This window comes from Cricetulus griseus, chromosome 7 (assembly GCF_003668045.3).
Source record: "Cricetulus griseus strain 17A/GY chromosome 7, alternate assembly CriGri-PICRH-1.0, whole genome shotgun sequence".
NCBI lineage: Eukaryota > Metazoa > Chordata > Mammalia > Rodentia > Cricetidae > Cricetulus > Cricetulus griseus.
The window spans coordinates 67,551,785-67,567,434 of NC_048600.1; the positions used below are offsets into that span (position 1 = coordinate 67,551,785).

The 15,650-nt window shown below is 40.4% G+C and overlaps 1 protein-coding gene across 2 annotated transcripts in view; it reads left to right on the top strand.

Moving 5' to 3' along the window:
• Aff4 (AF4/FMR2 family member 4) overlaps positions 1 to 15,650 on the top strand; it is a 77,684-nt gene that overhangs the window by 51,114 nt on the left and 10,920 nt on the right. For both annotated transcript variants that reach the window (XM_027427552.2, XM_027427551.2), the window contains 7 exons: positions 349 to 437; positions 1,279 to 1,525; positions 10,105 to 10,199; positions 11,246 to 11,309; positions 11,403 to 11,539; positions 11,780 to 11,851; positions 14,242 to 14,335. In XM_027427552.2, coding sequence (XP_027283353.1) covers positions 349 to 437; positions 1,279 to 1,525; positions 10,105 to 10,199; positions 11,246 to 11,309; positions 11,403 to 11,539; positions 11,780 to 11,851; positions 14,242 to 14,335 — 798 coding nt within the window. The remainder of the gene's footprint in view (positions 1 to 348; positions 438 to 1,278; positions 1,526 to 10,104; positions 10,200 to 11,245; positions 11,310 to 11,402; positions 11,540 to 11,779; positions 11,852 to 14,241; positions 14,336 to 15,650) is intronic.

Consider the following 15,650-nt stretch of genomic DNA (forward strand, 5'->3'; position numbering starts at 1 on the left):
AAGTATGTTAAAAAAGGAGCCAAGTTTCCAAGATCGCAATATATGATTCCACTTATATGTAATGTCTAGAAAGACTAAATGTTCAGATTAAAGATTATTAGGGCCTTGGAGAAGAAGAAATTGTGAACTGACTGCTGACATGAGTGTCTTTGAGGAAAGGGTGGATTTTATGGTTTGTGAATTATACCTTAATTACATTTCTGTGAAATCTGTCTGATCCTAGAATTATTACATAAAAGAGATACCATCTAAAACTTTAGGGAAATCTGTTATAGTGTTTATGCTATGTGACTCTAACATAGGATACCCTTCTCATGTATAAGACCTACTGTTTTTGTTTTTGTCCAGAATGATGATGATAACCGAGCCAGTGAGAGCAAAAAACCCAAAACGGAGGACAAGAACTCATCAGGCCACAAGCCATCCAGCAACAGAGAGTATGTCCCCAAATCATGTTGCATGCCAGTATTGACTATTTGTTGTTGGGTACTCTTTGATATACTGCAGAGTATTCTTTTTAATGACTGAATGTCATATTTATGTCTGCACATACAGAAGTAGTGAGAGCTTTGCTTTTAGCTAACAGAGATGTGAAGTATCTTTTTTTATAGGGAGATAAGAATATATCCTAGTTAGATTACTATTACTGTGATGAAACACCATGATCAAAAAGCAAATTGGGGAGGAAAGAATTTATTCGGCTTATGCTTCCTCATCATTTCAACCGTTCGTCACTTAAGAAGTCAGGACAGGAACTCAAACAGGTCAGGAACCTGGAGGCAGGAGCTGATGGAGAGACCATGGAGGGGTGCTGCTATCTGGCTTACTTGCTCTCCATGGCTGCTTTCTTCTAGAACCCAGGACACGAGCCCAGGCATCATCCACAAAGAACTGTGCCCTCCCATATCAACCACAAATTAAGAAAATGCTCTATGGGCTTGCCTTCAGGTCCATATTTATGGAAGCATAAAACTGAAATTCCCATCTCTCAAATGATTCTTGCCTGTTCAAGTTGCCATAAAACTAGTCATCACAGGATATATATTGTTTGGTAGGTTGTTCAGGCACTGGGCATGATTGTGGAAAAGAGAAAACAAGTAAATGGGGCAGATATAGGAAGAAACAAGATGACTATTTATGGAATTTACAGTCTTTTTGTTTTGTAATCATATGGAGAACGTCTTTGCAAATTTGTCTTAAAAGCTGGTGAAAGAGGTAGAAAAATCCTTTACTCCCATATCACGCTGCAGAAATGAGGGCATTTGTTTTGTTTGGCAGGTCATCTAAGCAGAGTAGTACAAAAGAAAAGGATTTGCTACCTTCACCTGCTGGGCCTGTTCCTTCAAAAGATTCAAAACCAGAGCATGGCTCTCGGAAGAGGACTGTCAGTCAGTCTTCTTCCTTAAAATCCAGCAGTGCCAACAACAAGGAGAATAGCAGCAGCAGCAGCAGCAAGAATAGTTCCTCCACTTCAAAGCAGAAGAAGACTGAAGGGAAAGTTTCCAGCAGTTCCAAAGAGACCAAGGTATGCTGCTTGAGCCTTTTGAAAATCACCCTGCCATGTCTTCCTTGGGATCTTCCTAAGGTTGTAGGCCTGTTTTGTTTTGTTTTTTAAAAAGGTGGTTTTAAAATGAGTGCCCTGTGTGTGTGTGTGTGTGTGTGTGTGTGTTTGGACAACTTTCAGGAATTAGTTCCCACTTTTCATCTTATTAAGGCAGGATCTGTCTGCTGCTGCTGCAGTGCTGTGTACCCCAGGTTAGCTGGGCTTGAATTTCTTGCCAATTTTCCTCTATAAGAGTAGTAGAGTTACAGATTGTGCCACCACATCTGGCTTTTTTTTTTTTTTTTTTCTTTTTCTTTTTTCTTTAGTAATGAGGTATGGTTTCATTATGTAGCTAGCCATGGCCGGCCTGGAACTCAAAGAGAGCCACTTGCCCCTCTCTCTCTCTCTCTCTCTCTCTCTCTCTCTCTCTCTCTCTCTCTCTCTCTCTCTCTCTCTCTTTTGCTTGTTTTTCTTTTCTTTTGGTTTTTCGAGACAGGATTTCTCTGTGGCTTTGGAGGCTGTCCTGGAACTAACTCTTGTAGACCAGGCTGGTCTTGAACTCACAGAGATCTGCCTACCTCTGCTTCCTGAGTGCTGGGATTAAAGGTGTACACCACCAACGCCAGCTAGCTGCCCCTGTCTTTTGAATGCTGGGACTAAAAGTGTGTGCTACTGTAACCTGGCTTCAAATGGTCATCCTTAATGTAGCAATGATATAGTTGAAAAGTCTTGGTATTTATAGATGATTTGGGTCCAAGAAAGTTGGTGGTGTTTTTTTTTGGGGGGGGGGATTTTTTTTTTTTTTTTTTTTTTTTTTTTTTTTTTTTGGTTTTTCAAAACAGGGTTTATGTGTGTAGCTTTGGAGCTTGCTCTTGTAGACCAGGCTGGTCTCGAACTCAACAGAGATCTGCCTGCCTCTGCCTCCCAAGTGCTGGGATTAAAGGTGTGTGCCACCAACGCTCGGCCCCAAGAAAGTTTTTTAAGGCTGTGCTTTAGTAAATCTCAATCTTTTTAATGATACTATCTTTATGTTTTTCCTTAAGACAGGATCTCACTATGTAGCCTAACTTGGATGTAAAAAAAAAAAAAAAAAACCTGATCCACCTGTCACAGTCTCCCAAATGAGCAGGTTGTTCATTTGGAGGCCAGCCTGGTCTCCAGAGAGAGTGCCAGGATAGGCTCCAAAGCTACACAGAGAAACCCTGTCTCGAAAAAACAAACAACAAAACAAAACAGCTTTCTAAACTGTTCTGGTTAGGAGCAAGTTTATAACATTAAAGTGAAAATTAAGAAAATATTTAAGTTTTTAAAAATATAATCTACTGGATTGTAGACTGCTACAGGCTATTATGACTATTAAATGTATTAATTAAAGATTTTAAGTTTAAGGTCTGGAAAGATGATTCAGTGGTTAAGAGCACTGGCTGCTCTTTCAGAGGACCTGGGTTCAATTCCCGTACACACATGACAGTTCATAGTTGTCTATAACTACAGTTCCAGGGGCTCTGACACCAATGCACATAAAAAATAAAATTAATTATTTAAAAAGATTTTAAGTTTCAGTAAGTCAAATTATGAGCTTTTCAAGCTGAGTTGTAGAGATGAATTTCTCTCTAAACAAGCACCCTATTTCTTTAGTAACTTGGGGAACTTACCCAGCACCCTGAGGGCACTAAGTGTTCTGTTGCCCTTCTTCATTGTTCCTGTTTTTACCTGCTCTTTCTCCATTTCTCATCCATTTTCAATACAGAATTTTGAGGCTTCCACATCAATTTCTTAAACTAGTGCTCTTTTAAAAATGTATTCATTGAGCTCATGCTTATCTGGCTTCTTATGTCTATAGGTAGAGGTCACTTATGTTTCTTCATTTTTTTATTTAAATTAAAAGCAATCTTATTTTACATACCAATCCCAGTTTGTTTCTTCTTTTTTTGAGGGAGGGGCGGTGGTTCGAGACAGGGTTTCTCTGTGGCTTTGGAGGCTGCCCTGGAACTAGCTCTTGTAGACCAGGTTGGTCTCGAACCCACAGAGATCCACCTGCCTCTGCCTCCCGAGTGCTGGGACTAAAGGTGTGTGTCACCACCACCCGGCCTTTGTTTCTTTATAAAGGAGGCTTCCTTCAATAACTTTGTCCTTGAAAGCAGAAATTTGTGTGTAAATTTTTTTTGCCATTTGGTCCCACAGCCTCTTATAAAAATCATCACTCAGAGGCTTAATATTAATCACAAACCGTTGAGCCTATTGCTCAGGGTTATTGCTAACTAGCTCTTATTTTTAAATTAACCTATTTCTATTAATTATGTATTGCCACGTGACTCCTGGCTTTATCTGTGGTCTAGTACATCCTCTTGCTCCAGCAGCTGGCTGGCATCTGTTCCAGACTCTGTCCTTCTTCTCCTGTATCTCTGCTTGGATTTCCTGCCTGGCTCTGTCCTGACTTACCATAGGGCAAATCAGCTATTTTATTAACCAATGGGAATAAAGCATACTCACAGCATACAAAGGGTTTACCCCACAGTATGTGTCTGTCTTAATGTTTTCTCCTGTGCTTAATTTATTGAGAAGTTAGGAAATACTTTTGTAGGATCATACTTTGGGTCATACTTGGTATTTATTGGTTTGGTTTTGTTTGTATATGAGATCAGGGTCTCATCATGGAGCTCAGGCTGGCCTGGGAGTTGATCTTCTTGCTTCAGCCTCCTAAATTGTGGGATTATAGGCATGTTGTATATTCTCACTTTACCTTTTACTTTACTGGGTTTTTTTTGTTTGTTTGTTTATGATTTGGGTTTTTTGTTGTTGCTGTTTGTTTTTGTTTTGTTTTGTTTTTTCAAGATAGGGTTTCTCTGTAACTGCCCTGGCTGTCCTGGAACTCTCTCTGTAGACCAGGGTGGCAGAGATCTGCCTGCCTCATCCGCCCAAGTGCTATGATTAAAAGTGTGCCCCCCCACTGCCTGACTACTTTATTGTTTTTGCCAAAATATAAAATAGGCCCTTACTATTTTGATAACATGGTTTTAAGACATTTAACAGTTATTGATGTTGTTAATGTTAGTCTTGACAGTTTATAATTTAGTCAATTATGTATATGTTTGTTGGAAAAAAATCTGTAATTCAGAAAATATGCTAGTGTTAGATCTTGTTATTACTGTCAACCAAAGATAAACTAGACAATTAAAAAAAAAAAAAAAAAAAAAAAGAACAGAGTTACGCCGGGTGTTGGTGGCGCTTGCCTTTTATCCCAGCACTCCAGAGGCAGAGGCAGAGGCAGGCGGATCTCTGTGAGTTGGAGGCCAGCCTGGTCTCCAGAGAGAGTGCCAGGATAGGCTCCAAAGCTACACAGAGAAACCCTGTCTCGAAAAAACAAACAACAAAACAAAACAAAAAAAGTTACAAAAAAAATCAGAGTTACAATTTTTTATAAAGAGTATGTTGAAATACCTAAAATAATTTTTCAGGAAAGTTGAGTTTTCTTTTAAAATTAAAATTTTGGCCAGGCAGTTGTGACTCATGCCCTTAATTTTAGTACTTGGGAGGCAGAAACAGGAGGATCTCTGTATGTTCGAGGCCAGCCTGGTCTACAGAGTGAGTTACAGTACAGCCAGCACTACACAGTGAAACCCTGTCTCAAAAAAACAAAATAGTAATAATAATAGTAGTAGTAATAATCTGAATGTAGGGATGTTGTTGGTTATTATTTTTTAACTCTGGCTTTTTGGGGGGACCTGCCACCCAGCTCCCAGATAAATCACATTGAGGTTTATTCTTACTTCTGAATGCACGGCTTTTGCTTGGCTTATTTCTAGCCAGCTTTTCTTAACTTGAATTATTCCATCTACTTTTAACCTCTGGGCTTTTACCTTTCTCTATTTCTGTATATTTTTTTCTTAACTTCTTATTGCATCTCTGGCTGTGTAGCTGAGTGGCTGGCCCCTTCTTTTCTCGTTCCTAGATGGATCTCTCTCTCTTTCTCTATTTATTCTCTCTGCCTGTCAACCCCACCTATCCTTTCTCCTATCTCACTATTGGCCATTCAGCTCTTTATTAGATCAGTTGGGTATTTTAGATAGGAAGTAGCACAGCCTCACAGAGTTAAACAAATGCAGCATAAAAGAATGCAACACATCTTGAAATAATATTTTACAACATAGGGATTTGTAGAACTGTGTATAAAACATGAAAGTGACTGGGCAGGTTACAGTACAGCATGCTCAGGGAGCACACAGACTTAAACATAAAGAATGTAGCATGTTTTACATTACAAGGCTCCCCCACCCCACCCCCTCCCTCCACAGGGTTTCTCTGTAGGTTTGGAGACTATCCTGGTACTCTCTTGAAGACCAGGCTGGCCTCAAACTCACAGAGATCTACCTGCCTCTACCTCCCGAGTACTGGGACTAAAGGCATGAGTCACCACTGCCTGGCAAGGCTGTTAGTTTTATTCTTTGGCATAAACTGTAATAGGTGGAACTGAAATGCTCTACAGTTCTTTTGAAAACAGGTTTTTTAGCATAAGTAATAAATTGATGTATTGCCAGTTTTTTCTACTTAAAAATTTTTTTTTGGGGGGGGGGCTGGAAAGATGTCAGTGGTTAGGAGCACTGACTGCTTTACTAGAGGACCTGGATTCAATTCCCAGCACCCACATGACAGCTCATAACTGTCCATATAACTTCAGTTCCAGGGAATCTGACACCCTCACACAGAAACATGTAGGTGAGACACTTGCACATAAAATAACAATAAAATACTTTTTTCTTTTTCTTTTTCTTTTTTGGTTTTTCAAGACAGGGTTTCTCTGTGTAGCTTTGGAGCCTATCCTGGCACTCACTCTGGAGACCAGGCTGGCCTCGAACTCTAGATCCGCCTGCCTCTGGCTCCTGAGTGCTGGGAATAAAGGCGTGCACCAACAACACCTGGCTTAAAAATAAAATCTTTAAAAAAATTGTTTTTCAATATTTTTTAAGTTTATGAATGTGTACCATGTGGTTACCTGGAAGTTTTGAGTGATTGTGAGCCACTATGTGGGTCTCTGCAAGAGCAACAAATACTCTTAACTGCTGAGCCATCTTTCCAGCCCCAGGTTTTTCTACTTTAGAAATGTTCATGCATTCTACTAATCAATGGGAAAATGTGTCTTTATTTTATCAAAAATGGGGCTGAATTGGAGGCATTTGGAATGAGAAAGGGTTGAAGAGAGAGACAGACTAGAGTGACCATACACACTCATCTCAGAGACAATCCTTACATGAAAGCATACATCGATGGGAGGCAGAATAAATTTAAGTGGTTGGACCTTTGAAGTTGGAACTAGAGTTAAAATTCAGATAGCAGGAATGCCACTTAGAGTTGTTTGAACTTACCTTTACAAAAGCTACTCACTGTCCTTGAGACTGCCCTTTCCCCATGGGATCCACAGACAATATTCACTACTTATACACTCTCTATTCTACAGAGTGGTTAGGATAAGGAAATGAAAATATAGGTTTTTTCCTTGTAAAAAATTAGTGTGTCTCTGGGTGGCGCATGTCTTTAATACCATCACTCTGGAGGCAGAGACAGGTGGATCTCTATGAGTTCAAGGACAGCCTGGTCTACAGAGTGAGTTCCAGGACAGCTAGGGCTGTTTTTTGTTTTGTTTTGTTTTGTTTTAAAGACCTTTACTTTTGTCTGCATTTATTTTATGCTGAATCTATTTCTGTGTCATAAGTTTTTGCTTCTTCAGTTTCTTCTGGGTTATCCTTTTCTTCTGTGCAACCTCCTCTTCTGGCCTTGGAAAAATTTGTTGCTTTTCAGTGAGGATCAACTAGATGTGGCAGGGGAAGTGCATGTGCAGGTTAATCCAACCATGAGCTCTATAACAGCTGGGCTGTTACACAGAGAAACCCTGTCTCAAGAAAACCAAAAAAGACGAAAGAAAGAAAGAAAGAAAGAAAGAAAGAGAGAGAGAGAGAGAGAGAGAGAGAGAGAGAGAGAGAAGGAAGGAAGGAAGGAAGGAAGGAAGGAAGGAAGGAAGGAAGGAAGGAAGGAAGGAAGGAAGGAAGGAATCAGTGTGTGTAGTTTGGGTACAGATCCAGACAATTAAAAAGAATCAATAATCAACTCTCTTTCCACCATTTCTCTGAGGAGGCAGACAGATCTCTCTGTCTCTCCCACTTCTCCCTTTTCTCTCTTTCCCTCTCTTTCTTCTCTCTTCCCTTACTCCCTTACCTTCCCCCAATAAACTTTCCACAAAAAAAATCAATAATGAATCATGATTAAGTAAACACAGAAACCTATAGCAAATCTTAGAATGGACGTCCACATTAGAGTCATTGAATTTTTCCAGAGAAAGTGAAGTTTTGTTTTTTTTTATAAAGATTTTTTTTTATTTATTATGTATACAACATTCTGCTTCCATGTATATCTGCACACCAGAAGAGGGCACCAGATCTCATAACGGATGGTTGTGAGCCACCATGTAGTTGCTGGGAATTGAACTCAGGACCTCTGGAAGAGCAATCAGTGCTCTTAACCTCTGAGTCATCTCTCCAGCCCTCAAGTAAAGTTTTTTAAAAGCCTAGAGTCAGGAGTAGAACATATATAAGCAACTGACTTATTTACTTAGCCCTTTGCTTACTTTTACAGCAGATTCTTATGCTTTCTTTACTTAGTAACCTATAAGTTCTCAGTAAATACTGTTTTAGCTGATACTGTCAGTAAGCCTTTGTTGCTATATAAATGCATACAAGTAGTTCATTGATATTGGTTAAGAAGAGACAGACAACCACTGTTATGGAAAGGGCAAAACTTCAGAGTTTTGCAAATCAGATTGGAAGTTCACCTCAGCTCTCTAGTGAGCTCATGATAGTATTAGTTAGCCAAAGTTTCCATGGTAGCACCACAGTCAGGTGGTGATAGAAACAGAATTAACTAGTTCTAGAAGCCCAGTATCAAAATTTGATCATTATCTTAGAGCAAGGAAGGAGCTGAAAACCAGTGTCCCACTGAAATGACACAGCTGTGATCTCGCTTAATACTCTAGGGTATAGTATTGCCATGTGTCCCAAGGAGCAGTCTCTACCCCTATACTCAGGCTGTTTTTTTGTTTTGTTTTATTTTCATTTTAAATTACGACTATGTATCTGTGTATTTTATGTGATCGTGACTGTCTACACTTGGAAGCCATAGACACCAGATACCCCTGGAGCTGCAGTTACAAGCAGTTGTGAGCTGCTGGGAACCAAACTCAAGTCTTCTGGAAGAACAAGAAGCACTCTTATTCACTGAACCTTTCCAGTCCCTTAAATTAGACTGCCTTAAAACAACAACAACAAAACCTATCTAACCCTAACATTTTATAGGTTAGTTGAAGAATTAACATCCATTCTAAGTAGTTAGTTAACTTAGGCCTTAGAAATAAGCCTCTGTTTTTGTTTTGTTTGTTTTTGAGACAAGATCTCACTATGTAGTCCTGAGTGACCCAATGTGTGGTACTCTTTAGCTTTTTTTTGGGGGGGGGTGCAGGTAGGTGTGTGCCCATGCACGTATGCAGAGGCCAGGGGAGGGCCTTAGGTATCCTTCCCTACTGAACTTTATCACTTTTGTTTGGTTGGTTGGTTAGTTGTTTTGTTGTTTGAGACAGGGCTTCTCTGGGTAATAGCCCTGGCTGTCCTGGAACTCACTTTGTAGACAGGCTGGCCTCAAATTCTTTTTTTTTTTTTTTTTAATTTATGTGTATGAGTGTTTTGTATGAGTATATGTGTGATATGTACCACGTGTGTGCCTGGTGCTCACAGAAGTCAGAAGAAAGCATTGGATTCCTGAAACAGGAGTTTTTAATGATTGTGAACCACCATGTGGGTTCTTGGGACCAAACCTAAGCACTCTGCAATAGCAGTCAGTACTCTTAACTGCTGAGCTAGCTCTCCAACCCTTTATCAATTCCTCTGAGACAGAGTTTCTCATTGAACCTGAAACTCACCCTCTCCCTGAATCTGCCTTGTTTTGTCCCACAACCCTAGTGTTACAGGAATGTACAGCCATGCCCAGCTTTTGTGCAGGTGCTGGGGATTTGAACTCAGGTTCTCTTTCTTCACAGCACATGTGCTTACCCACTCAACCATCTTCCCAACCAAGTCTGCCATTTAGCTACTCAGTTTGTGTAAGTGCCTAAGTGCCTTGCATATAGTAGCCTCTTGGTAAATATAAGAATAAATATTGGGGCTGGAGAGATGGCGCAGCAGCTAAGAGCACTGACTGTTCTTCCAAAGGTCCTGAGTTCAATTCCCAGCAACCACATGGTGGCTCACAACCACCTTGAATGAGATCTGGTGCCCTCTGCTGGCACGCAGGCACAAGACTGTATAGACTGTATACATAATAAATAAATAAAATCGTTTTTTTAAAAAAAAGAATAAATATTTTGGCTATATAAAATGGACCTGTTTTTTTTCCTAAACACTATGGAATGTAATAACAAATTTGAAGATTTTGGAATTTTGTTTCTGTTTTAGCAGTGATAGCTTCATTTTTAGTCTCCTGACAATTTTCAACTTAGTTATATATGTTCTTTTGGTCAGGAAAAGGCTCCAAGTAGCTCCTCTAATTGTCCTCCATCTACACCAACTCCTGATTCTTCGAAGCCTCGGAGAACAAAGCTTGCCTTTGATGACAGGTGAGATAGATTTTGTGGGCTTTGTTTGGCTTTGGTTTTTGTTGTTTTGTTTTGTTTTGTTTGTTTGTTTGTTTTCGAGACAGGGTTTCTCTGTAGCTTTGGAGCCTATCCTGGAACTAGCTCTTGTAGACCAGGCTGGTCTCGAACTCACAGAGATCTGCCTGCCTCTGCCTCCTGGGTGCTGGAATCAAAGGCATGCACCACCACCTGCCCAGCCGTTTGGTTTGTTTTTTGTTTTTTAACAGAATCTCACTGTGTAGCTTTGGCTGGCCTGGAGCTCACTATGTAGACCAGGCTGGCCTCAAACTCTTAGAGATTGTCCTGTCTCAGCCTCTTGAGTGCTGGAATTAAAGTAGTACAACACTGTGCCAGCTGTTAAGAGATAAATACACTTTCGTGTATGCATTTAAGAAGTTCCAATCAGCATATAAGAAACTCACTTAAATATGTTAGTTCCTATAGGGTTAATACTTGTATCTAATCTACAGAGCATTTAGGTTTAACTTGAATAGCATCTTTATTACAACTACTCACTCCTTTAACAACCAGTGGCTCTCCTGAGACAGGAAGGGTGTGCTTTCTGGATCTGCTTCTGCTGCCAGTCTACTCTGGACAACAGGTCTTCTCGAATAAAGGATGTTACTTTCTCTTGCCTTCTGTTAGCAGCTACTTCTCCTACCTGCATCCTATTACTTTTGATTTTAAAAAACAACTTGAGTAAGCTAGTATTTAATACTAGGGAACTTGATCTCTGTGTGCTTCAGTAGATTTGCCACAGTAGCCCATAATTTATACTCTTAATCTATATACATTTCTCAGAAAACTGAAATGTTTGGAAATTACTCACTCTCCGGACTGAGAATGTAGCTCAGTGGCATAGTGTTCGTCTACCATGCACAAGGCCCTGGCACCACATAAAAAAGAATAAAAAGATAATTACTCTCTTGAGAATGTGAAAGCTACAAGATGCTAGAGTCTAAAATAACCTGGTAATTATCTTAGGAAATGTTGACCATTTTTATTTATAAAGAAAATTTATTTTGCAGAAATTATTCAGCAGACCATTATTTACAAGAAGCAAAAAAACTCAAACACAATGCAGATGCTTTGGTATGTAAATATTCTTTCTGATCATCAAGCTAATGTGTCCTTCCTGGTGTTTATACTTACAGTGGGTCTTTACTTGGCACTGTTCTCCTTTAGTCTGATAGGTTTGAGAAAGCAGTTTACTACCTTGATGCTGTAGTGTCTTTCATTGAGTGTGGGAATGCATTAGAGAAGAACGCTCAGGAATCCAAGTCTCCGTTTCCTATGTACTCAGACACGGTGGAGCTCATCAAGTAAGTCGAAACTTGACATTTCAATGGCATAACTTTATCATTTATTATTGTTATTTAGTTATCTAGTTAACCAAATATGGTGAACTGGGAAGATGCTTAATGTTCCATTTTCCTTAGGGAAGAATTTTAGTGGGTGCTTTATCTACGTTTGATTCTGATATTTTGAGAATATAAGAAGTGGTAAGATCAAGGTGAAATTTTCTGTTCTATTTGTCTTTTGTTTTTTATTTCAACTCATAGATACACTATGAAACTAAAGAATTATTTGGCACCAGATGCTACAGCTGCAGACAAGAGACTCACAGTACTTTGGTAAGTGTTGTGTATTCCTTGCTGGGTGACACACAGTTCTTGGTGAATTGTGCTATGTGCGCTTTTCTGAGTACTATCCTTGAATCAGTCTTCCACAAAACCTTTTCTTTCCTCTCTCTCTTTTGTTTTTTCAAGACAGGGTTTCTATATATAGCTTTGGAGCCTATCCTGGCACTTGCTCTGGAGACCAGGCTGACCTCGAACTCACAGAGATCCACCTGCCTCTGGCTCCCGAGTGCTGGGATTAAAGGCGTGCGCCACCAACACCTAGCTAAAGTTTTATTTATTATTTACACAGTGTTCTGCCTACCTGTGTGTCTGCAGGTCAAAAGACAGATCAGACCTCATTAAAGATGGTTTGTGAGCCACCATATGGTTGCTGGGAATTGAACTCAAGACCTTTGGAAGAGCAGGCAGTGCTTCTTAACTGCTGAGCCATCTCTCAAACCCACAAAACATTTTCTTAACAGGAAATGGCTCACAATCCCTAGTAAAAGATTTTAGCTCCTATCAGTCTCTAATCCACTGTCCTCTTGATGAAAGTGCTGGAGTGGGAGTGATATTAGAACCCTCCATTGATTTAAGTGACCACTTTTCTAGACTCTTCGTTCTATGTATGCTCCTGTTTGCTTTTTCTCAGAGAGAAGTCATCTGTTTACTTATCCAGGTTGCACACTTAACTAGACACTATGTTTTTTTTTAGGGGAGGGTGTTTTCAAGACAGGATTTCTCTTGTTGAAAGACCCCCAGGCCCCTAAGAGGCACAGGGTCCCAAGGAGCCCCCGAGACTCAGAAACCAGACCAAGAGCTGCAAAAGCAAGAAGGTTTATTAAATGAATGCGCATTCAAGTGTCAGCAATATCGGGAAAGCTGCACACACCAGCATGGGGTGCAAGCTCCTTATATAGGAAAAAACTGCAGATCAGCATACAGGCAAGGGGCACAAAGTGATTAATTACAAAGTATGACCTCATGTTAGAGTGGTCACCCAGGTGTGACCTCCTTTTCTACAAAGGAAAAACCACAGAACATACCCTGAAAAGTCCTTGATTGTCTGTTGGCCAGGTGTGACCCAAAGAGGGTTGTCTTGGCGATTGCCCCCATCTAAACCATAGGATGTGCCCGGGGTTGGGGCCAACTTCCTTGTAATGGGCCAAGGCCTGTGGGAAACTTTTTCTCTCTGTGAACTAAAATCTTTCATTGTAACAGCCCTGGCTGTCTTGGAATTTACTTTGTAGACCCTGCTGACCTCAAACTCACTGAGATCCACCTACCTCTGCCTCCCCAGTGCTGCTATTAAAGGCATGAACCACCACCATCTGGCTTAGACACTGTGTTTATAGTAGAAATGCAGCTGTGAACTATGTCTGACATTATACTGCTCATTATGGAGTCTCCAGTGTGAAGAGACAGAAACTAATCAGTAATGTGAATATATGAATACACCTTTGATCCTAGCACTCAGGGGGCAGAGGCAGGTGGATTTCTTTGAGTTTGAGGCCAGCCTGATCTACATATAGTAAGTTCCGGAACATCTAGGGGAAAAAAAAGATCCTCTTACTCCTAAGCGTAGAGGATAGTAGAAGATTGGGAGACTTGTTCTGGAGGTTACAATTTAGGCAAGGACAATGATGAGAAAGAATGGAAAACCTTTAAAGAGCTCAAAGACCAGTGAATTCGAAAGTGGGCTTTGTTGGGTATGTGTGATCTGGATGAAGGTTGTTTGTTCCATCACACTTGTAATGTTAATGTTTCAGTTTTCTACTTTTAGTTTTTAACTTTTTAAAGTATTTGTAGCTGGGCAGTAGTGGCACATGCCTTTAGACCCAGTACTTAGGAGGCAGAGGCAAGCAGATCTCTGTGAGTTTGAGACCAGCCTGGTCTACAAGAGCTAGTTCCAGGAAAGCCTCCAAAGCCACAGAGAAACCCTGCCTCTAACCCTCCCCCCAAAAAATTTGTATTATGATAAGTTGGTATAGTTTTAATTTTAAATGTCAGTACCTAATGGGATGCTAGTACTAAGTTTCTTAGGTACTTTCCTGTCTTAGGGTGTGTTACATATTAAGGTGACCTTGTGGTTTTGTCTAAGAGGTAATGCTGAACCAGATACAGCGAGGAGGGTCTAGACCCTCCCCCAAACAATATGACAGACTTTGAAGGTCCTTGGTAGAGGGCCTCACTATCCCTGGAGAGGAGTCAGAGGTGGTGGTGGGGTGGGGTGGGGAGGAATATGGGAGGAGGGGAGGGCAAGGGAATGGGGGGGATGGGTATGTAAATATGAGTAATTAAAAATAATAATAAAAAAAGAGGTAATGTTGACCCTAGGCCATTGTTGCTCACATGAAGCCAGTCAGCCATGTTTGAATATACTGCCCTTTCCCATTGCCTAGCCTGAGATGCCAGTCATTGCTGTACCTGAGGCTGTTCAAACTGAAGAAGGAGAATGCTCTGAAGTACTCTAAGACGCTGACTGAGCACCTGAAGGTAAGTGTGTGCAACAGAGGCTGTTGCCTAGGAGACAAAATGTGCAAGCCTTCCCATCCCTGTCCCTGAGATGCTCTCATATCTAGGCAAAACAAGAGATGAGAAACTACTACCTGAAAATTCTCAGATATGTTTGTGCTTTCTTAGAAAAGCCTTCAAATGTATATTGGATTACAGAATTTTCATAGTAGTAAAAATAGCCATATCTATACTCAGAAATGTTCTTTGCATTTTCACCTCTACCCATCTTCAGATTGTTATCTTTTTGTTTTGTTCCTTACATTACTAGGGATTGAACCCAGGTTTTGTACATGCTAAGCAAGTGCCCAACCATTGAACCACACATCCAACCCAGACAGAGTTATTGTAGTTTCCTAAAATGTCTACCTTTAAAAAAAAACTTTTTCGGGCTGGAGAGATGGCTCATAGGTTAAGAGCACTGACTGTTCTTCCAGAGGTCCTGAGTTCAATTCCCAGCAACCACATGGTGGATCACAGCCATCTGTAATGAGATCTGGTGCCCTCTTCTGGCCTGCAGGCATATATGGAGGCAGAATGTTGTATACAAAATAAATAAATAAATCTTAAAAAAAAAAAAAAAAAAAAAAACTTTTTCAAGCTAGTACCATATAACTTCTCCACAAATTCTGCTGTAGTGAGGACTTTATAACCCTCCATAGCTCACTGTTGCCTACAGCCTCAAGGTCTGGCCTCAAGTGTCTCTCATTCCTTGCTTAAAACCCTCCTTAGACAACCTAGATGGGTCATGTATGCTCTCTTTTCTGCCTGTATTTGTTATATAATATGTCTCGTTTCTTGTATCTTTTTTTGTTTCCTTTCATCCATCTTTGTTACTCGGTGTTTCTTTGTATTGTCTTTGAAGTCTTCTAGAACAACCTAGCTTTCACTTAAAAACTTCTTTCTGTTGTGCGCAAATGCACGCGCGTGCGCACACACACACACACACACAATTTTTTTTAAGATTTATTTATTTATTTACTTATTTATTATGTATACAGTGTTCTGTCTGCATATATTCCTGCAGGTCAGAAGAGGGCACCACATCTCATTACAGATGGTTGTAAGCCACCATGTGGTTGCTGGGAAATGAACTTAGGACCTCTGGAAGAGCAGCAAGTGCTGTTAACCTCTGAGCCATCTTTCCAGGCCCCCCACACACACACAATTTTTAAAGTTTTTTTGTTACTGTTTTGTTTGGTTTTTTTGAGGTTTTTTTTGGGGGGGGGAGGTTTGAGATGGGGGTTTCTCTGTGTAGCTTTTGGAGCCTGTCCTGGAACTCACTGTATAGAGGCTG